This window comes from Giraffa tippelskirchi, chromosome 6, assembly GCF_054371585.1.
Source record: "Giraffa tippelskirchi isolate mGirTip1 chromosome 6, T2T-mGirTip1v1.2.pri, whole genome shotgun sequence".
Classification (NCBI taxonomy): Eukaryota; Metazoa; Chordata; class Mammalia; order Artiodactyla; family Giraffidae; genus Giraffa; species Giraffa tippelskirchi.
The window spans coordinates 124441521-124464532 of NC_137280.1; the positions used below are offsets into that span (position 1 = coordinate 124441521).

Consider the following 23012-nt stretch of genomic DNA (forward strand, 5'->3'; position numbering starts at 1 on the left):
AATGAGGAAACTAAAACTCAGAAATATTAAGTGATGCGTGTAAAGTTGCCCATCATATGCAGGTTGGAAGGGAGATTGTGGAGCCAGGCATCTGGAACCCAGCTCATTTATTATGTTGACAAGTATTTGTAATTGTATTTATTTATTGTTGGCTGCACTGGGTCGTCGTTGCTGCACAGGATTTTCTTTAGTTGCTGCAGGCGGGGGCTGCTCTCTAGTTGTGGAGCTCGGGCTCCTCATTGAGGTGGCTTCTCTGGTTGCGGAATACAGGCTCTAGGGTGCCCAGGCTTCAGTAGTTGCCCCATGTGGGCTCAGTAGTTGCAGCTGGTGGGCTGTAGAGCGTGGGCTCAGTAGTTGTGGCACTGGGGCTTACTTGCTCCTTGGCATGGGAGATCTTCCCCAACCAGGGATTGAACCCATGTCTCCTGCATTGGCAGGCAGATTCTTTACTACTGAGTCACCAGGGAAGCCCCTACGTTGGTAGATATTTATTGAACACCTACTGTGTGCAGAGAATAGATGCTTTCAAACTGTGGTGTTGGAGAAGATTCTTGAGAGTCCCTCAGACTGCAAAGAGATCAAACCAGTCAATCCTAAAGGAAATCAATCCTGAATATTCATTGGAAGGACTGATGCTGAAGCTGAAGCTGAAGCTCCAATCCTTTGGCCACCTGATGCAAACAGCCAACTTATTGGAAAAGACCCTGATGCTGGGAAAGATTGAAGGCAGGAGGAGAAGGGGATGACAGAGGATGAGATGGTTGGATGGCATCACTGACTCAATGGACATGAGTTTGAGCAAACTCTGGGAGATGGCGAAGGACAGGGAAGCCTGGCATGCTGCAGTTCATGGGGTCACAAAGAGTTGGACACGACTGAGCAACACTGTGTGCCAGATCCTGTACTAGGCACTAAGGATGCATTGGTGAACAAAAGTGGACCTGGTACCTGTTCTCCTGGAGCATATACCCACGTGGAAAAGAATCAAACAAACGTGTCAAATTACTAGTTGTGATACATGACAAGAAGCAAAACTACAGCGGATTCTAAGGCACAACAACAGGGGGGTACATAATTTACATGGGGGGGGTGCGGTGTAGAGCAGCGAGGCCTTTTGGAGATGATGTTTATTATTACGCAGAGAAATGGCAACCCACTCCGTAATCTTGCCTGGAGAATCCCATGGACAGAGGAGGCTGGCGGGCTACAGTCCACGGGGTCACAAAGAATCGGACACCACTTCGCGACTAAACAACAACAACAACCAATCAATCAGCCAGTTGATAACCCAGATCGGAAAAGCTTGCAGAGTAAAGAGGTTCCCACTTGGCTTTCCTCTCCATCAAGGAAAAGCGCTGTAGTCTACGGACCATTTTGCCGTTTGCTGAGAGAAGAAGCCTTGAAATTTCAGGTCCGATGACCTCAGAGTAAAGGTGAGGGACAGTATAATACGACTTGGTTTTTTGGATAAATCAGGAAGTGCTGGGTGCCCCCTCGCCCTGATAGGTGATTGAGCTCCGGCCCCTGGCCTCGCTGCCCGTCCTCAGAAGTGCGGTGCTCTGTCGCCACCTGGTGGATATAGCAGGCCCCCGCACGGGGCCGCCCGGCCTCCCGGAGCCGGGGTAGGATCCGGAATGCGGCTTCCTTCGGACGGAGGCTGAAAAGGAGGCAGTGGGTTTGGGTGACTTCCTGGCAAGGGGCGGGGGTGGGGGGAAGGAGCGAGGGTGGATGGGGAACTGCGGCTTGAAAGTCAACTGACTGGAGACCGACAATGGCCCCATTGTGTCCGGGGCCTTGACCTTGGTTTCCTGCCGCTGTCGTCTCCCGGCGTGGCATCCCCCGGGGCTGATTGGCCCGGAGTCCGCTCGGTGACAGTGGGCGGGCCCCGGGGCTGGACGGTGAGCGCTGGGCTCCCGCGGGGGCTGAGACGCACGACTGGTCCTGTCTCGCGGGGAATCCCAGCGAGGGCGGGTGGGGCAAAGGGCCGACGTCTGTCAGAAGTCGAGTCCTGGCTACTCACTGTCAGGAGTTTGGGGGCAAGAACTCGGGACTTGCTTTGAAAACCAGTGCTGCCTAGCGGTTAAGGGCTGCGATCTGCGGATCTGGGAGAACCGGCTTCGAGTGAGCTGCGGGATCCCTGGACACAGTCTTGAATACCGCCCACCTTTTTCTCTTTCTTTTTTCCTTTCTGCCTTCCTTTTTTTTTTTTTCTTTCAGCACACACGCAGGGATACTCATTCCCTTGTAAAAAATATGAAAGGATGCAATTAAAAAGCTAAAGCTCCGCACCCTTGTCATGTTCACCCCCTTCCCCCACCTCAGGTAACTGAGTGATGTGTGTCCTTCCTGACCTGACTCAGTGAATGTACATGAGCCTGACGTATGAAAATATGTGATTTCGTGTATGTACTCTCTAGGCCTCAGTTTCCTAATCCGAAAAAATGGGAATGAAAATAATAGTAGTTAAGTCTGAAGAGTTACTGAGTGTTACCTGAGGTCACTTGTGTGGAGCGCTTAGCTTAGCACCTGGCACACAGCATCTGTGACTATTGTCATCATTCACCATCCTTATTATCATTATCACTGGGCCCCAGACCCAGTTCTAAGGTCTGGATGGGAGCCCTGACTTCCTCTACAGCCTGCTCTTCCCCTCCCCCTCTCTCTCCCAACAGCCTGATAAAAATCTGTGTTCCCTAATGCCTGTGTTTTTTTAAACGTAGAGAGAGCATCTGGTGTTTTCTGCATGTTCTCCCCTCCCTTCCCCTCCCTTCACCCCCACCCGCCCCTTGCCTTCCATATTTGACCTAAATGCCACCGCTCACCTACTGCAGAGAGAACATTCCATTCTGTGTCAGGAGAAGAGTCCCAAGGTCCCCTGCAGTGTTGTTGGACCCACAAAGCTTGTGCATCAAGGCTGTTCCCTGAGTAGGGGTAGGGCTAGTGGCTGAAAGGGGGTGGGGGTGGGGATGCTCCGTGAAAGACAACATAGTACTAAGCAGGTAAGTAGGCATAGGGTTGGTTGTCAGAGCACCCCAGGGTGTGGCCAAGGGCAACTCTTTTCACCTCTCTGAGTCACAGTTATCCCACTTGTGCAATGGGGCTGCTAACAATAGCCACCAGGTTCCAGCCCTATGAGGATAACACAGAGCCTGTGAAGGAACTTGGCACTGAGAAAGCCAGACAGTAGTTTTCAATGTTATTATGTTGGAAGACTAAGTGTCCTGTTTATTTAGCATTTGATGTTTGTGAGGAGAATTTCTAACTTCTTTTTTCGATGTAAAATGAGCTAGTCTTTGCTACATGGAGAAGGAAGCTTGGTTTGGATTTACAAGTCTCAGGAGAAAGGTAAACACCTTTTCCTGGGTCTCTGTTGAAGCAGTGCCACTTCCTGGGGCTGTCGCTGGTCCCTCAAATGGCCACAGAGAGCATCAGGGTACATGAGACTGAAGGACCTCACTGTTCCCAAGAATACAGCAGGAAATACAGCAAACCTATGGGAGTAAGACAAGGCTACATCACTCACCCCACAAAGAGCCATAGAGCAGAGCCTACATGGCTGAGGGTCCCCAGATTATAGGGGTTTTATTGGGGGAAAAACCTTACTGCACATATGAGCTAATGTTTATTCAGTGCTTATTAGATGCCAGGTGTGTTATAAGGAAAAGAAACAAGACTTAGATAAGATCTTTGCCCCCCAGTAGCTTGTGTTTTGGGCTTCCCTGGTAGCTCAGCTGGTAAAGAATCTGCCTGCGATGCAGGAGAGCCCAGTTCAATTCCTGGGTTGGGAAGATCCCCTGGAGAAGGGATAGGCTACCCACCCCAGTATTCTTGCCTGGAGAATTCCCATGGACAGAGGGGCCTGACAGCCTACAGCCCATGGGGTCACAAACAGTCGGACATGACTTAGCAACTAAGCACAGTACAGCTTGTGTTTTATTGCAATTTTTTTTTAATTTTACTGAAGTATTGTTGGTTTAAAATGTTGTGTTAATTTCTTCTGTACTGCAAAGTGACTCAGTTATATGTGTATATATATATATTATATATTCTTATTGCTAATAAGAATAATATAGATATATTCTTTTCCATTATGGTTTGTCACAGGATATTGAATATGGTTTCCTGTGTGATACAATAGGACCTTGTTGTTTATCCACTGAATATGTAATAGTTTGCATGTGCTAAGCCTAAACTCCCAGTCCATTCCTCTCCCATCCCCACTTGGCAATCAAATGTCTGTTCTCCCTGTGAGTCTGTTTTTGTTTTGTAGACATGTTAATTTGTGTACTTTAGATTCCACATATAAGTGATACCATATGGTATTTGACTTTCTCTTTCTTACTTACTTTCCTTAGTATGATAATCCTTAGGTCCATCCATGTTTGCACCTGGCATTATCTCATTCTTTTTGATGGCTGAGTAACAGTCCATCTTCTTTATCCACTCATTGTCAATGGACATTTAGGTTGTTTCCAGGTCTTGGCTATTGTAAGTAGTGCTGCTGTGACCATAAGGGTGCATGTACCTTTTTTAATTATAGTCTTGTCTGTGTATATTCCCAGGAGTGGGATTGCTAGATCATATGGCAACTCTATTTTTAGTTTTTCAAGTAACCTCCATACTGTTTTCCATAGTGGCTGCACCAGTTTACATTCCCATCAACAGTGTAGGAGGGCTCCCTTTTCTCCACACCCTCACCAGCATTTATTATTTGTAGACTTTTTAATAATGGCCATTCTGACTGATAGTTTTGATTGTAGTTTTGATTTGCGTTTCTCTGATAATTAGCAATGGTGAACATCTTTTCATGTGCCTATTGACCATCTATATGTCTTCTTTGCAGAAATGTCTATTTAGGTCCTCTGCCCTTCTTTGATTGGATTGTTTGTTATTTTGATATTGAGCTGTGTGAGCTGTTTGTATATTTTGGAAACTAAGCCCTTGTCAGTCACATCATTTGCAAATATTTTCCCCAAGTCTGTAGATTGTCTTTTTGTTTATGGTTTGATTAGGTCCTATTTTATTTATTTATTTATTTATTTATTTTGCTGTTGCCTTGGGAGACTGACCTAAGAAAACATTGGTATGATTTATGTCAGAGGATATTTTGCCTATGTTCTCTTCTAGGATTTTTATGGTGTTATGTCTTATATTTAGATCTTCAGTAGCTTCTACACATGATACTTCCCTTTTGGAGGGGTATAATTTACACACATTAAATTTTACCTTTTTGAGTGTATAGATCTATGAATTTCAACAAACACCATGTAACAAACAGTCATGTAACCACCATCACAATCAAAATATAGAATATGCCCCCCCACACCAAATTTTTCTTCTGTTCTTTAGTGATAAGACCTCTCCCCCAAGCCCAGCCACTGGAAACCAGTGATCTGATTTTGTCCTTATAGTTTTGCCTTTTTTCCAATTGCAGAATGGAATCTTGCAATTTGCAGTCTTGTGCCCCTTTCATTTACTGCAATGCTTTTGAGAGTCATCCATATTGTTGCACATATCAGCAATTCATCCCTTTTCTCCTTTCAACTTTTCATCATAAAATGTTTTCAATACAAATTTAAAAGAATAATAGAGTGAATACCTATAAATGTACCACCTAGTTCAATAATTGTTTGCATTTTGCTGTATTTTAAAGTGACATCTATAATAGGTATGTATTTGTTGAACCATTTGAAAGTAAGTTGTAGACACCAACAGTTCACTTCTAAAACTTCAACATATATCACCTAAGAATGAGTGATGAGGGACTTACCTGGTGGTTCAGTGGTTAAGACTCTGCATTTCCACTACAGGGGGTGTGGGTTCAATCCCTTGTCAGGACTGAGATCCCTGCAAGCCCCAAGGTGTGGCCAAACTGCTCCCCCCCAAAAAAAAGAATGAATGCTGACCATACGTTATCATACCTGAGAAGGTTGACAATACATTCCCAAATGTCATCTACCCTCCATCATTTGCAAATCTCCCCTATCTCAGAGAGGAAAAGGCAATGGCAACCCACTCCAGTACTCTTACCTGGAAAATCACATGGATGGAGGAGCCTGGTAGGCTACAGTCTATGGGGTCGCTAGGAGTCGGACACGACTGAGCAACTTCACTTTCACTTTTCACTTTCATGCATTGGAGAAGGAAATGGCAACACACTCCAGTATTCTTGCCTGGAGAATCCCAAGGACAAGGAGCCTGGTGGGCTTCCGTCTGTGGGGTCGCACAGAGTCGGACACGACTGAAGCGACTTAGCAGCAGCAGCTATCTCAGAGAAAGCCTTTTACAGATTTTTTATGCACTTGCTAGAGTTTTATTTCTAAACTTTTAGTTTTGAAATAGATACACACTCACAGGACACTGCAAAAATAATAGAGTCTCATACACCCTTTAACCAGTTTCCTATAATGGTGACATCTTATATTGTGTTGTAGTAAAATATCAAAACTAGAACATCTGCATTGATACTTTACTGTTAACTAGACAACAGACCTTACACCACGTGGCTTATGGGATCTTAGTTCCCCAACCAGGGATTGAACCCTCACTCTTGCAATGAAAGCAGCACAAAGAACTAACCACTGGGCAACCAGGGAATTCCCTAGTTTTAACCAGTTTTTAACCTGCATTCATTTGTGTGGGGGGGAGCTGTGTGTATAGTTCTATGCACTTAAATCCAGAGTAGAGATTCCTGTAACTACCACGGCCCGTTGAGATGGATAACTGTGATATCACCATGGAAGAACTCTCTCATGCTCCCTCTTTGTAGTGACACTCGCTCCCACCTCATGCCTCCCTGGTCCTCCTCCCTGACCCCTGGCAACCAGTAATCTGATCTCCATTTCTATAGTTTTGTCATTTTGAGAATGTTGTATAAATGAAATCATACAATATGTAACCTTTTGAGATTGAGTTTTTTCACTAAGCATAAGGCTCTTGAGGTTCTTCCAGGTTGTTGCATGTATGGTTTGTTCATCCTTTTTTGTTACTAAGTATTATTTTTACATGGGCTTGCCACCTTTTAGCCTTTTACCAGTTGAAGGGCTTTTGAATTGTTTCCAGTTTTTTGGTAATTATGAGTCAAGTTACTGTGAACATCTGTGTAACAGGTTTGTGAATATAAGCTCCACTCTACTCCGGTAAATCCCTAAGAATGGGATTGTTGGGTTGCATGATAAATGTAAGTTTATCTTTGTTTATCTTTATGTGAAATGACTGAACTCTTTTGCCAACTGGCTCTACCACTTTGCATTCCCACCAGCAGTATATGAGAGCTGCAGTCACCCTGCATTCCTGCCACCACTGGGTATTATCAGTTTTGTTTTGTTTTAATTTCAGCCATTCTAATACATGTGTCATGGTACCCTGCACAGTTTTTAAACTGTAAATAAGACTATGCCATGACCCTTCTTAAAACCCCCAGTGGCTTCACACCACACTCAAAATAAAGTTCAAACTCACTTCTGAGGCCTGCCAGACCCTCTCTCCTGACCTTTGTGACTTGAGCTCCAGTTGCAGTGACTTCCCTGTTGTTTCTCTAATACCCTAAGCGTCTTCTGCCTGGAATGTTCTTGCTCTCCATATGCAGGTGGCTCAGTTTCTCACCGCATTTACTCTCTAATATCAGCTTCTCAGAGGCCTTCCCTGATGGTCCAAAGGCACCCCATCCTGCCACTCAGCCTCACAGTTCTCCTGCCCTGTTTTATTTGTCTTCACAGTACTTTGCTTGATAAAATGTTGTATCAGTTACCAAACTGTTTACTGTCTGTCTCCTGTTGGCTTTTTGATGACTGTCTCCAGTGCTTAACACAGGGCTTGGCACAGAGGAGACAATAAATATTTGTTGAATGAATGTGTATCGGAGACCTCTTGTGACGCTTCTCCCACCCTTCTGGCCCACCTTTTACTCAGCCATTGCCATGGCAACCAGCTTCACACAGGTTGGCTTAGCTGCTCCTCACAACTCATCCCTTCTTGCTTGTATCTGGACTCAAGCATGATGGTCTGGAAGTGTGGGCGAGTTAGCCCTGCTGGGGTAACCCTGGACCCATAAGACTGGTATTGGCAGATGTATGCTCGCTGCTCTGATGCTCGGTAGACGGTTCTGAGGTGCCCTCTCTGCTGCTCCTCAGCAGGCCCCCGCTGGATTGAGCCCTACAAGTGGCCATCAACTCCATAGCACGTCTTGCTTTCCTTCCTTCCCGTCCCACACCCTACTCCTGTTCCCAGGGTCACGTCTAGAATTAACTGCCGAGTAAACCGTTACTCTGTTTCCTCTCCCTGCAAGGAGGTAGCAGTGATGGAAAAGAGCCCAGATTCACTTAGAACAAATATATGGAGTTTACAGTCTAGTGGGAGAGACAAATAATTAAATGAAAAATTCAGTAATTAAAATTTAAGTAACTACAGGTGAAGAGATAAGACTTTCCAGCAGATGGTGCTGGAATAATTGAATATCCATAGGAAACGAATGACTCTCAGTCTCTACTTCACAACATACTTGAGATGGATCGAAGAACTAAATTTTTTAAAAAGAAAACTTTAAAACTTGTAGAAGAAAGCATAAGAAAATCTACATGACTTTGGGATAGGCAGAGATTTCTCAGATCATGGAAAGAACTAATTATAAAAGGGGGAGTGAGTTGGAAGACAGCATTAAGAACATGAAAAGGTAAGTTGCCAACTAGAAGAAAGTTTAGCAATCATATTTTTGACAAATAATTTGTATCTAAAATATATAAAGAAATATACCTCAATGTTAAGAAGATGACCAAAAGAAAATATGGGCAAAAGATTTTAACAAATACTTTAAAAAGAAGTGACACAAATTCCATAAACACACAAAAAGCTGTCCAATGTCATTAGCTGTTAGGGAAATACAAATGAGGTAACACCATACATCTATTAGGATGGCTGAAATTTAAAAGACCAGTAATTAGTGTTGTCAAAGATGTGGAACAACTGAAACTCATATGTTGCTGGCAGGAGTGTGAAATGGAAAATCACTTTGGAAAGAAATGTGGCAGTATCTTATAAAGTAAAATATACACTTACCATATGCCCAGCAATCTCTAATACAGGTATTTATTTATTTATTTTTAATTAGTTTATTTATTTATTTTTTAACTTTATAATATTGTATTTGTTTTGCTATACATTGACATGAATCCATCATGGATGTACATGTGTTCCCCTTCCAGACCCCCTCCCATCTCCCTCCCTATCCCATCCCTCCGGGTCATCCCGGTGCACCAGCCCTGAGCACCCTGTACCATGCATCGAAACTGGACTGGCGATTCCTTTTACATATGATAATTTACATGCTTCCATGCCATTCTCCCATATCATCCCGCCCTTGTCCTCTCCCATAGAGTCCATAATACTGTTCTATTTATCTGTGTCTCTTTTGATGTCTCGCATACAGGGTCATCTTTACCGATTAACTAAATACCATATATATATGCATTAGTATACTGTATTGGTGTTTTTCTTTCTGGCTTACTTCACTCTGTATAATAGGCTCCAGTTTCATCCACCTCATTAGAACTGATTTGAACGTATTCTTTTTAATGGTGGCGTAATATTCCATTGTGTAATACAGGTATTTAGCTGAAAAAAAATGAAATGTATGTCTACACAAAGACTTGTCACAAATTGTCCAAGCAGCTTTATTTATTTATTTAGATATTTAAAAATTGAGGTATATTTGATTTACAATGCTGATTTAGTTTCTGGTATACAGCAAAGGGATTCAGATAGATAAAGATTTTTTTTTCCAGATTCTTTTCCATTATAGTTTATTACAAGATATTGAATATAGTTCCCTGTGCTATACAGTAGGACCTTGTTGTTTATCTATTTCATATGTAATAGTTTGCATTTGCTAATCCCAAACTCCTTATTTATCCCTCCCCCACTCCTTTCCCCTTTGGTAACCGTAAGTTTGTTTCCTGTGTCTGTAAGTCAAAGCAGCATTATTCGTAATACCCTGAAACTGGAAATGGCCCAGATGTCCATCAACAAGCAAATAGATACATTCATACAATAGCTTACTATTCAGTAATGAAAAGAAATAGATGCTGATAACTGCTACAACATGAATGGACCTCCAGAACATTATGCTAAGTGAAAGAAGCCAGGCAGGAGAGTATATGCTGGTGGATAATAACATTTACACTATTCTTTTTAGGGGGTGCCACCTCTGCCCAGCTTGTGGGATCTCAGTTCCCTGACCAGGGATTGAACCCGGGTCACAGGAGTGAAAGTGCTGAATTCTAACCACTAGACCACCAGAGAACTCCCTGGATGATTACATTTAAATGCAATTCTAGAGCAAGCAACATGAAGCTATGGGAACAGAAAGCAAGAGCAGAGATTGACTGGGGCTGGCCCTGGGGAGGGGGTGTACTGACTGGAAAGAGGAATCAGGAAAATTATACAGATTATGGAAATATTCTACATCTTGAGTAGAGTGGTAGATATTTGGGTATTTGGCAAAACTCACATAACTGTACACCTTAAACGTGCATTTTATCATATGCAAATTGTACTCCAATAGGGCTGATTTTTAAAATGAATTAACTATAGCTTATGGTAAGTGCTATGAAGGAAAGAAAATATAGTATGTAAGAGACAGTGGAGGGAGGGAAGATTACCTTTGATTGGTTGGCCAAGTGATTCTTGAGGTGACATTTGAGAGGAGATCTGGATGTCAAGGGGCTTCCCAGGTGGCACTAGTGGTAAAGAACCCGCCTGCCAATGCAGGAGACATAAGAGACGTGGGTTTGATCCCTCAACTGGGAAGATCCCCTGGAGGAGGGCATGGCAATCCACTCTAGTATTCTTGCCTGGAGAATCCCCATGGACAGAGGAGCCTGCTGGGTTACAGTCCATGGGGTCGCAAAGAGTCAGACATGACTAAAGTGACTGAGCACTCAAGAGAGACAGCCATGAAAGATCTAGGGGAGGCTATTCCAGAAAAAGGTCACTTCAAGAACAATGACCCAGAACAGGAAGCAGTCTCGTAATCTTGGAAACAGTTTGAAGGCCAGAGTGACAGGGTGAAGTGGGTAGGGCAGAGTGATAGGAGTCAGGGTGAAGAGGTAAGTGTGAGCCAGATCATACTGGACCTTATCAACCCTGATAAAGGTTTGGAATTTGAAATTAATAAGATGGAAATCCCTCATGGGTCTAGATGGGCAGAAACACACAAGCAAATAAAGGCAATACACAGTCATGGGTGATATTTTGAGGGCATGTACAGGGAAAGACCGAGAAGGCAATGGCATCCCACTCCAGTACGCTTGCCTGGAAAATCCCATGGATGGAGGAGCCCGGTGGGCTGCAGTCCATGGGGTCACAAAGAGTCGAACACAACTGAGCGACTTCACTTTCACTTTTCCTTTCATACATTGGAGAAGGAAATGGCAACCCACTCCAGTGTTCTTGCCTGGAGAATCTCAGGGATGACGGCCTGGTGGGCTGAAGTCTATGGGGTCGCACAGAGTCGGACATGGCTGTAGCGACTTAGCAGCAGCAGCAGCACAGGGAAAGAGGAGGAAGTAGTCAGCACTACCTGAGAACATCTGGGAAGGTGACAGATGTTCTATTTGCAACCTCTCACCAGAGGAGGTGACATTTCAGCTCAGACTTGAAGGAAGAGTAGCAAAGAAGAGTGTTCCAGTGAAGGGTGCCTCTGAGCTGCAGCCCAGAGGCAAGCAGCTCCATGGAAAATTCAAAGATCTGGGCATCAGATAAGTCCAGCTGGAGTTTTCCTTCTAGGTGAGTGGCCAGAGAGATGAGGCTGAGGAGAAAGGTTTTTAACTGCCTCATAGACTGGATCCTGCAGGATGGGAAACCCCTGGAGAATTTTAAATATGGGAATATTAGAGCCAGGTGTCTATTCCAGATCAAGACCTCCAGATTAGACAGGTGGAGAGCAAGACCACTGGTTCTGGTGTGAAATCAAGGGGAAGGCCTGAACAGGTCTGGGGGGTAAGAATAAGGGGAGGGGAGAAGGGCCAAACTCTGCTAAGAGGTGATGGGGACGATCCCAGACTCAGGGGACTTCAGGTTTGTAGCTTGAAGGCCTGGCTTCCCTGCAGGACGATGGCCCAGTTAAGCAGGACACATGAGGAGAGACAGGTTGAGGAAAACATCTGCAGAGTTTGAGGGACCAGAGGGCCATAAATGCTAACTTTTATAGGTTCTGCTCCCTCAGAGGGTTTGTTACTTGAAGATTCCTAGGCCCTGGCCCCAGTGATTCAGAAGCAGTGGGTCTTCCATGGACTGTAGCATGCCGGGCTCCTCTGTCCATGGGATTTCCCAGGCAAGAATAATGGAGTGAGTTGCTGTTTCCTTCTCCAGAGGAATCCTCCTGACCCAGGGATTGAACCTGCATCTCCTGCTTGGCAGGCAGATTCTCTTCTACTGAGCCACCAGGGAATCCCAGAACAGGCTCCTCCAGGACACCTTAGGATAGTGCTCTCCAATAGAAATATAATGAAAATCATACAGCAATTTTCATTAAAAGTAAAAAGTTCAGGTGAAATGAATTTCAACAATATATTTTTAACCTATGTCCAAACATTATGAGTTCATATAGTCAATAAAAATTAAAATATTTTTTAAAAATTAAAATATGGGGGAAAAAAAGAAGCAATGGGTCTAGCCTGGAGCCAAGGAAACTACATGTGGCCACAGTGCCCCTCCCTCTCTGATGCAGGTGGACTCCACACCCATGGAACTACGAGTTTGGCCTCTCCAGGGAGGGGTCTGGAGCAGGAGGTGGACAGGCTTACTCTCCTCTGGCCTGTGGCCAAAGCAACCCAGAAATTCAGGTAAAGGTAACACTAAAATAAGGCTCCAGGTGTAGTGGGTACCAAGGTCTCCCCTGCAGCAGCTAAAGAATTTCACTAGAGGTGAACCACAAGGTCCTACTCTACAGCACAGGGATTCAATATCCTGTGATAAACTATAATGAAAAAGAATGTGAAAAAGAATATATAATGAGTTGGTTTGCTATGCAGAAGAAATTAAACATAACATTGTAAACTGTGTAACTATGTGCTACACATGCTATGCTAAGGCACATCAGTCGTGTCTGACTCTTTGCAACCCTATGGACTGTAGCCCACCAGGCTCCTTTGTCCATGGGATTCTGGAGTGGGTTGCCATGCCCTCCTCCAGGGGATCTTCCCAGCCCAGGGATTGAACCCCTGTCTCACATCTCCTGCCTTGGCAGGCAAGTTCTTTACCACTCGTGCCTCCTGGGAAACCCAAATTAACTATACTTCAATAAAATTTTTTAAAAAAGAACTGCACAAGAGTGACCTTGGTCATCATGTATAACTCTTGATCACTTGACCAAAGAGCCACAGAAAATTAGTGGTGGGGCCAAGATGAAGCAGGTGCCTTTTAATTTGTACCCTCTCCTAGGGTGTGGATGCTGGGGGTCAATGGTGGGGATACATGGAGGGTCCCGTGACCTGAAGAACATGTTCTGTGCAGAGAGCACCTTCTACTGCACACACCATTTAACCCTTGCGACAGCTCTGTGTGTCTGGGCCTATTATTATTTCCACTCTACAGATGAGGAAATTGAGGCCCGAAAAGATTTAATAAATGGTTCTGGGTTCCAAAACAAGGATGTAGGGGAGCCAGGGCTAGAATGCAGGTCTCTGAACACTCATAGCACTGCCCTGCCTGAGTGGGAAAAGTCACTTCTCCTCTTAAATGATCTTTCAAGTAAGGAATGGGGGAGTTTTCCTTCTCCTATCCCTTTCAGAAAGTGTCGAAGTCCTTACTATGTGTGTTTTCCAAAAAAAACAAAAACAAGGCTTCCAGGGCCCAGGAGAGCTAGGATTTAGACCCTTGCAGTACAAACTGAGTTATAGGGCCCCAGCCAGGAACAATTGCCTGATCTTCTAAGAATCTCACAGCAGTGCCACATGCCTCAGCTTTATCCAGGCAACAGAAGGAGGTGGTGGAGGCGGCGGTGGTAGCAGCAGCCTCAGCAGCAGCAGCAAATCTGTCCCAGCGCACGACAGCACTGTTGTGCTGTGATGGAATACACGTGGCATATGTCTGCAGAGTTACTATCTTGAGAATGGATAGAAGGGGGATTTTTCATGTGCCAGATTTCACTTTCCTTTTTGAAACAATCCTTGTAGTAAACAGAGGTTTTCTGATCTTGTAAAGATCCAGGAGATGGGAATTCCTTTACTCGTTTTAAGCAAAACTATTGTCTTGTAGAGTCTCAGCCTATTGATGGTGCAAATGTTTTTTTAAAATGTGGAAGCTCTCCTCTCCCTGCCTCCAAAGGCCAGGACAGGAAGATGAGCTGCTACCAACAGGTGACCAGCCTTGTTCTGGTCTCAGACCACCCTAGTGATGAGACCACCATCTGTCCTGCGACTGCCAGCCACTGGCAAAAGGGGTGGGTAAGAGGAAAGGCTTGCTGAGCGCGGGAGTCCTGGGGCAGGGGGAGACAAGGAAGCACCAGGAAGCGAGCAGAATGTAATTTTTAGGAGGAGAATTATTTTGAACTGCGTCTTGTGCGCTGACAGCATAATCATCATTATTAGGGCCTCAGATGTAACATGGAGCCCGCCCTGAAGTTAAATTTTCCCTTTCAGATAAGCATGGCCTGTCAACCCAGCCTAAGATGGCTCACTGCAACCTCCTCCATGCTTGCGGGTAGGAACACTCCAGCTGCTCCCTCACTGTTAACTTTCATTAAGGACTTTGCTTTACTGGTAAACAGAGGCACCTGTTTACCTTAGCTTTATCAAATCAACCTGACAACTACTTCGTGCAAGCCCCCAGAGCTGTATTTTTCTACCCACTTTTCGTTTGGCGGTGCTTTCTCATAGAGGGGCAGACCTGTGGCCTGAATAATGATCAGACAGATTTTGTTTAGCTTTCACCATGTTTTAAAAACTGGTTTTCATGTCAAAATTCTGTTTGCTAGCTTCTCTTGAAAAAAAAATCACAAGACTTGGCCACACTGGGCCAACTCCCCTGTGCCAAGTGGCTAGATAGTGGCTCCCTTTGCACAGAGCTTGTTCTCCAGTTTGCCATAATCCCACCACTTCGCATCATCTTCTTTGCACACTCGAAGAAAGGGTACAAATTAAAAGGCAGATATGCAGGGACTTTTCTGTAGTCCAGTGGTTAAGACTCTGTGCTTCTAACACAAGGGGCTCAGGTTCAATCCCTGGTAGGGGAACTAAGATCTCACATACCACGTGGCATGGTCAAAAATAAATGAACAAATGATACAACCGTAAAAAATAAAATAATTTTTTAAAAGGCAGAAATGGAGAAATGAGTTTCAATCTTGACTCCACCCCTTACTTCCTAGGGCCTTTTAAGCAGGTGTGTGCATCTCTCTGAATTCTGTTTTTAATCCCTAGGAAGAAGAGAATAATGAGAAAACATACGCAGAGCACTGGCCAAAAGCCTTGCCTTAGAGGAAGCTCTCACAAAGAATTTGCCCTGCATGTTTACTGGTGATTATGACAATCCCTGTCAGTGACAGAGGAGACCCAAAGCTGAATATGAATGGACACACCTACTGAAATGTAAGTTTGATATAAGCAAGGATTTTGAAAATTTTGTTTTGCTTATTCCTACATCTCCAGAGCTTAGAACACCCCCTGGCACGTGGTTGGTACTTAATACATGTGCTAAATGAATATGTGGAGTTAATGTTTTCCCTGAGTTCATATTCTTCATATGTCAAGTGCTAAATCATCATTTGTTATTGTTTAGTTGCTAAGTTGTGTCCAACTCTTGGTGACCACATGGACTGCAGCATGCCAGGCTTCCCTGTCCTTCACTGTCTCTCTTGGAGTTTGCTCAAACTCATGTCCATTGATTCAGTGATGCCATCAAACCATCTCATCCTCTGTGGCTTCCTTCTCCATGAATTATTGGTTCATTGTATAAAAATAAATGCAAATAGACATATAGGCTGAGTATCTCAAATTTATAGGTGCTGATTTTTTTCCCCCTTATTTTCAAAATATCAGAAATCAGGGAGATTCTTAAAAGTTGATGAAAACTTCATACTCAGTTGAGTCACAGCCTATGAGAAAAATGTGTTTTCATTCAGGGCTGGGTTTCTAAGATCATTATCTAAATGCCAGGCCACTTAAGGAACCAGTGCTTCGAAAAGTCACAATTAAAATTGCATGCCTTTATGTGGTGCTTCTTGAGAACTCAAGGTACTGTAAAAACACATTTAAAGCATGAAGTACTCTCTGAAGCACTTTCCTCAGAAGTAATCCTTCCAGAGAAGAGAGTGCACTTAGGTAAAACCAGTGGTGGGTTCTATACCATGATCTCAACAAGGCTTAACCTCTCAGTGCTGGAGTTTGCCCCCCAGTGGTTGCAATTTTCCTGGAAATACTGGAGAAGGTGAGTTGGCTCCCGAGTAGAGTCAAAGCTGTCCTTTTGGAATAATACTGGAATATCATATTATTGAATACATGTGCCTACAGGACTCTTCAATAAGCTTGTGGTTTTGTTATCAGTGGCCTGTAGGGGTCAGCTGTGTTTTTTGTTTGCTAGGCATCTGTTCTTCCTAGTTCTGGTAACTAAAGTTTAATTTTCCTGGGGAAGCTATTCTTTCCACACTTTCAAATGTGGGGTTTGGGAGATGGCTAGCCTTACCCCCAGTGCCAGATGACAGCACAAATGAGCCAAGACGCCACATCCTCTGGCCACAACCACACATTCAGAGAGAAGCAATCTACCCCAAGCCAATGCAAACAGTAAGACTCCAGTCTGGAACTTTTCTTAGTAAAAAGTTCTCTGGGAAAGAGAAAGCCTTTTGTCTGTTTTGAGAATGTGCTTCTAACACTCTCAGAGGGGCTGCATTCTCAGAGAATGCACAGAAAAGAGAGCTGAGAGATAGAGCAAGAGAGGGGATTCCTGGTGATACTGCTTGAGTGCCTGGATCCAGCTATGGCTGAAGTTCAGATTTGCCTCTGGACTCCTGGTTTCAAGAGCCAATAAATTCTCTCTCTCTCTTAAACTGATTTGAAGAGCATTTTAGTTGCTTGCAATGGAGACGATCCTGACTAGCAAATTGGAATCTGAAAATGTAAATCAGGAAAAAGATGTGTAAAACTGAAACTCATTGGTCAGGTGAAACCCCAAACCTTGAAGCATGACCGAAAGCAAACTGACACCTTTCTCCTTCACATGGACCTCAAATTCCATTACAATCAGGCAGACCAATGAGCTAGCAAACACAAGTGAAGCTTTTTTCCCCTTTCTTTAATATCCTCAAACATGAAAAGAATCTGATTTGTTTGTTTGTTTGTTTTTTCCTGATTTTTGTGTATGTGCTGGCCACATTCACTGGCTTTCCTTTCACATGGGTTCACTTGTCTGTTTCCATGGGAGGAAAGCCAGAGGCCAGCTCTCAGTGGATTTCCCAGTGCTTTAAAACCCTGTTCTGAGGGGAGTTCCACAGTGTTTGCCACTGAGCCTGTGAGCTCCAAAAAGACATTATTTGACCTGTGCAGCATGTAGAGATGTTCATTTTAATAGGGGTTCTGTTCACCTCTACCTGCCAGGCTCCAATTGCCACACACATGTGAGCAAAGGACAGCCCTTCTCCTCTCCAGAAGGGGTGGTTTCTAGTCATTAGTCAGCCCTTCCTTAGCTCTTGGGGCTGCACCTTTGCCCCTACTCTCCCTTCTGACCATGTTGGATACTGCTTCCAAACGATTCTTTAAGAAACACTACATCCTCCAAAAGGAGGGGATATATGTATACGTATAGCTGATCCAGGAGAAGGCAATGGCACCCCACTCCAGTACTCTTGCCTGGAAAATCCCATGGATGGAGGAGCCTGGTAGGCTGCCATCTATGGGGTCGCACAGAGTCGGACACGACTGAAGCGACTTAGCAGCAGCAGCAGCAGCTGATCCACTTTCCTATACAGTAGAAACTAATACAACATTGTAAAGCAACTACACTCCAATAAAAAATTTAAAAATAAATTAAAATCTATTCTAAAAAAACAAACACAAAAACATTGCCTCCCATTCCCATTTTCCATTCTGAGGAGCTTCAGTAGATTCCTATAGTTTTTGTATTGAATCCATACTCTTCTTCTCATGCTTTAATAAAACCAATACCAATAATAAAGAAAAGTGAATAGTTAGGAGCACTTCAGTTTAGTTCAGTTGCTCAGTCGTGTCCAACTCTTTGCCACCCCATGGACTGCAGTATGCCAGGCCTCCCTGTCCATCACCAACTCCCAGAGTTTACCAAACTCATGTCCATTGAGTCAGTGATGCCATCCAACCATCTCATCCTCTGTCATCTCCTCCTCCTGCCCTCAATCTTTCCCAGCATCAGGGTCTTTTCAAATGAGTCAGCTCTTCGCATCAGGTGGCCAAAGTATTGGAGTTTCAGCTTCAACATCAGTCCTTCCAATGAACATTCAGGACTGATTTCCTTTAGGATGGACTGGTTGGATCTCCTTGCAGTCCTAGGGACTCTCAAGAGTCTTCTCCAACACCACAGTTCAAAAGCATCTTTTCCAGTAGGAGCACTTACTAGGTGCCAAGCTCTATGCCTAGGTTTCATACACATTATCTTAGTTAATCTTCAAAATAACACTATAGATACACTGTGGGTAGGGATGGGGGTGGGGAAAAAATCTATAAAGTAGATAACAATGTAATCCATTTTTTTTTTCCAAATGAGGAAACTAACACAGGAAGAGGTTAAATAACTTTCTCAAGGACATGTGGCCAATAAGTGGCAGAGTTCAAATGCAACCCTGTCACCCTGGCTCCAGACCCTGTGTTGCTACCAGAAGATTTTGTGGTTTCAAAAGTTCCTCTTTCAGTCTGCCCTGTCCCTACCTTGTTTCTCACAACTCTCCAGTTTCCACAGCCAACCTAGGCTGGTCTTATGCCTGTGCCCACCATTCACTAATGGTATGGCCTTTGCTTATTCGTTCATTCATTCATTCATTCATTCACTCAGCAAATATTTACTAAGCCCCTGTCCCAGGCGTTCATGTCATCTGGATGACAAGACCAAGAAAGCTCTTTTCTCTCACCACTTCTCCAAATCTTGCCTTTCAGGCTGTGTTCCAGACCCTCTCTTTCATACATCTCAGCTCAGCCAATGCAACCAGCATAGTGTCCCTCTCTGTGAACGCTGAGGGCAGAGAAGGGCATGACGTAGTTTAGCCTTCAGTTTCAAAGGGCCTTTGTGAGCACTCATACTGTCCCACTGTCCTGTCAGGAATGTGAAGTCTGGAGGACCATGTCAGAGAACTTGCTCCTTTCATATCCATCACAGTGTAGCGTGTATAATAGGCATCCAAGAAACATTCTTTCATCCAGTTGATGAGTGAACAAATGGGGCCAATGAAAATAGAGTGATTTTTAAAAAATATTTATGTATTTGGATGCATCAAGTCTTAGTTGCAGCATGCAGGATCTTCATTGCGCCATCTGGAATCTTTTGTTACGGTGCATAGACTCTCTCTAGTTGTGCTATGCAGGCTCCCATGGGCTCGGTAGTTGTGGCACGGGCTAAGTTGCCTTGTGAAATATGGGATCTTAGTTCCCTGACCAAGGGTTGAATCTGCATCCTGCTCATTGCAAGGCAGATTCTTAACCACTGGACCACCAGGGAAGTCCCCCAAATACAATGAGTTTGAAAATGGCTTTCTGAAAACCTGAATCTGTGTCCTTCCTTTGACCTAGAATTCACCTTGAGTTAATGACAGTCTCACAAGGTAGGTATTATACCCATTTTACAGATAAGACTGAGGCTCAAGGAAGGCGGATAACTTGTCTGATTCACAAAATGGATAAATCACAGAGCACATGTTCCCCACCCCTGCATTATGCTGCCTCTGCAATCCTTGGATGGTTTTCCTGAGCTCACAAATGTTGAAAATCCATTGCCATTTCTATGGCTAATCCATTCAGAGAAATTTGCGTTGTCAGGATCTTTCACACAGGCATTTTTCTTTATTTTCAGGAAAGAAAATTTGAAGAAACTCTAGCAATTTCTACATCTGGCTGACTACTCACTTCTGGGACTGGAGGTCAAATCCTAGAAATGGCCACGCTCTTTGGTCGTGTCTCAGTTCTGGATTGCTGCCAAGTAACATTCCTTGAGTTTGTATTCATATGATAGCACTCCTTCCTCAAGGGGGTGGTGGGAATGAGGGTGGGGAACATTCTATTTTTCCTTTGATGGTTATGCCCCATCACACCCAAGTTCAGTTCAGTTCAGTCGCTCAGTCATGTGAGCGCTCACTCTTTGCGACCCCATGGACTGCAGCACACCAGGCCTCCCTGTCCATCACCAACTCCCAGAATTTACTCAAATTCATGTCCATTGAATCGGAGATGCCATCCAACCATCTCATCCTCTGTCGTCCCCTTCTCCTCCCGCCTCCAATCTTTCCCAGCACCAGAGTCTTTACAAATGAGTTAGTTATTCACATCAGGTGGCCAAAGTATCAGAGTTTCAGCTTCAGCATCAGTCCTTCCAATGAATATTTAGGACTGATTTCCTTTAGGATGGACTGACTGGATCTCCTTGCAAGGGACTCTCAAGAGTCTTCTCCAACTCCACAGTTCAAAAGCATCAATTCTTCTGTGCTCAGCTTTCTTTATAGTCCAACTCTCACATCCATACATGACTACTAGGAAAGCCATAGCTTTGACTAGACAGACCTTTGTGGGCAAAGTAATGTCTCTGCTTTTTAATATGCTGTCTAGGTTGGTCATAACTTTTCTTCCAAGGAGCAAGCGTCTTTTAATTTCATGGCTGCAGTCACCATCTGCAGTGATTTTGGAGCCCCCCAAAATAGTCTGTCACCCTTTCCACTGTTTCCCCATCTATTTGCCATGTGATGATGGGACCAGATGCCATGATCTTAGTTTTCTGAATGTTGAGTTTTAAGCCAACTTTTTCACTCTCCTCTTTCACTTTCATCAAGAGGCTCTTTAGTTCTTCTTCACTTTCTGCCATAAGGGTGGTATCATCTGCATATCTGAGGTTATTGATATTTCTCCCGGCAATCTTGATTCCAGCTTGTGCTTCAAGCAGTCCAGCATTTCTCATGATGTACTCTGCATATAAGTTAAATAAGCAGGGTGACAATATACAGCTTTGACGTACTCCTTTCCCAATTGGGGACCGGTCTGTTGTTCCATGTCCAGTTCTAACTGTTGCTTCCTGACCTGCATACAGATTTCTCAGGAGGCAGATCAGGTGGTCTAGTATTCCCATCTCTTTAAAAATATTCCACAGTTTGTGGTGATCCACACAGTCAAAGGCTTTGGCATAGTCAATAAAGCAGAAGTAGATGTTTTTCTGGAACTCTCTTGCTCTATGATCCAGTGAATGTTGGCAATTTGATCTCTGGTTCCTTTGCCCTTTCTAAATCCAGCTTGAACATCTGGAAGTTTTTGGTTCATGTCCTGTTGAAGCCTAGCTTGGAAAATTTTGAGCATTACTTTGCTAGCATGTGAGATGACTGAAATTGTGCAGTAGTCTGAACGTTCTTTGGCATTGCCTTTCTTTGGGATTGGAATGAAAACTGACCTTTTCCAGTCCTGTGGCCACTGCTGAGTTTTCCAAATTTGCTGGCATATTGAGTGTAGCACCTTCATAGCATCATCTTTTAGGATTTGAAATAGCTCAACTGGAATCCCATCACCTCCACTAGCTTTGTTTGTAGTGATGCTTCCTAAAGTCCACTTGCCTTCTCATTCCAGCATGTATGGCTCTAGGTGAGTGATCACACCATTGTGATTACCTGGGTTGTGAAGATCTTTTTTTTATAGTTCTTCTGTGTACTCCTGCCACCTCTCCTTAATGTCTTCTGCTTCTGTTAGGTCCACACCATTTCTGTCCTTTATTGAGCCCATCTTTGCATGAAATGTTCCCTGGTATCTCTAATTTTCTTGAAGAGATCTCTAGTCTTTCCCATTCTATTGTTTTCCTTTATTTCTTTGCATTGATCACTGATGAAGGCTTTCTTATCTCTCTTTGCTATTCTTTGGAACTCTGCATTCAAATGGTCATATCTTTTCTTTTCTCCTTTGCCTTTTGCGTCTCTTCTATTCACAGCTATTTGTAAGGCCTCTCAGACAACCATTTTGCCTTTTTGCATTTCCTTTTTTTTGAGGATGGTCTTGATCATTGCCTCCTGTACAATGTCACGAACCTCTGTCCATAGTTCTTCAGGCACTCTATCAGATCTAATCCCTTGAATCTATTTGTCACTTCACTGTATAATCGTAAGGGATTTGATTTAGGTCATACTTGAATGGTCTGGTGGTTTTCCGTACTTTCTTCAATTTAAGTCTGAATTTGGCAATAAGGAGTTTATGATCTGAGCCACAGTCAGCTCCCCGTCTTGTTTTTGCTGACTGTATGGAGATGCCAAGAGTGAACATCAACATTTTAGGAATCTGCGAACTAAAATGGACTGGAATGGGTAAATTTAACTCAGATGACCATTATATCTACTACTGTGGGCAAGAATCCCTTAGAAGAAACGGAATAGCCATCATAGTCAACAAAAGAGTCAAGTACAACAAATGCAGTACTTGGATGCAGTCTCAAAAATGATCTCTGTTCGTTTCCAAGGCAAACTAATGGTTTCCAATGATTTCCAAGGCAAACCATTCAATATCACAGTAATCCAAGTCTATGCCCTGACCAGTAATGCTGAAGAAGCTGAAGTTGAACAGTTCTATGAAGACCTACAAGACCTTCTAGAACTAACACCCAAAAAAGATGTTCTTTTCATTATAGGGGACTGGAATGCAAAAGTAGGAAGTCAAGAAATACCTGGAGTAACAGGCAAATTTGGCCTTGGAGTACAGAATGAAGCAAGGCAAAGGCTAACAGAGCTTTGCCAAGAGAATGCACTGGTCATAGCAAACACCCTCTTCCAATGACACAAGAGAAGACTCTACACATGGACATCACCAGATGGTCAATAC

The 23012-nt window shown here is 43.8% G+C and overlaps 1 protein-coding gene across 1 annotated transcript in view; it reads left to right on the forward strand.

The window, feature by feature from the left end:
- Nucleotides 1–1182: 1182 nt before the first annotated feature.
- Nucleotides 1183–23012, forward strand: part of CYSTM1 (cysteine rich transmembrane module containing 1) — a 74110-nt gene continuing 52280 nt past the window's right edge. The window contains exons 1-3 of the mRNA XM_081500993.1: nt 1183–1433; nt 15417–15584; nt 20026–20165. Coding sequence (XP_081357119.1) covers nt 20107–20165 — 59 coding nt within the window. The 5' untranslated portion in view covers nt 1183–1433; nt 15417–15584; nt 20026–20106. The remainder of the gene's footprint in view (nt 1434–15416; nt 15585–20025; nt 20166–23012) is intronic.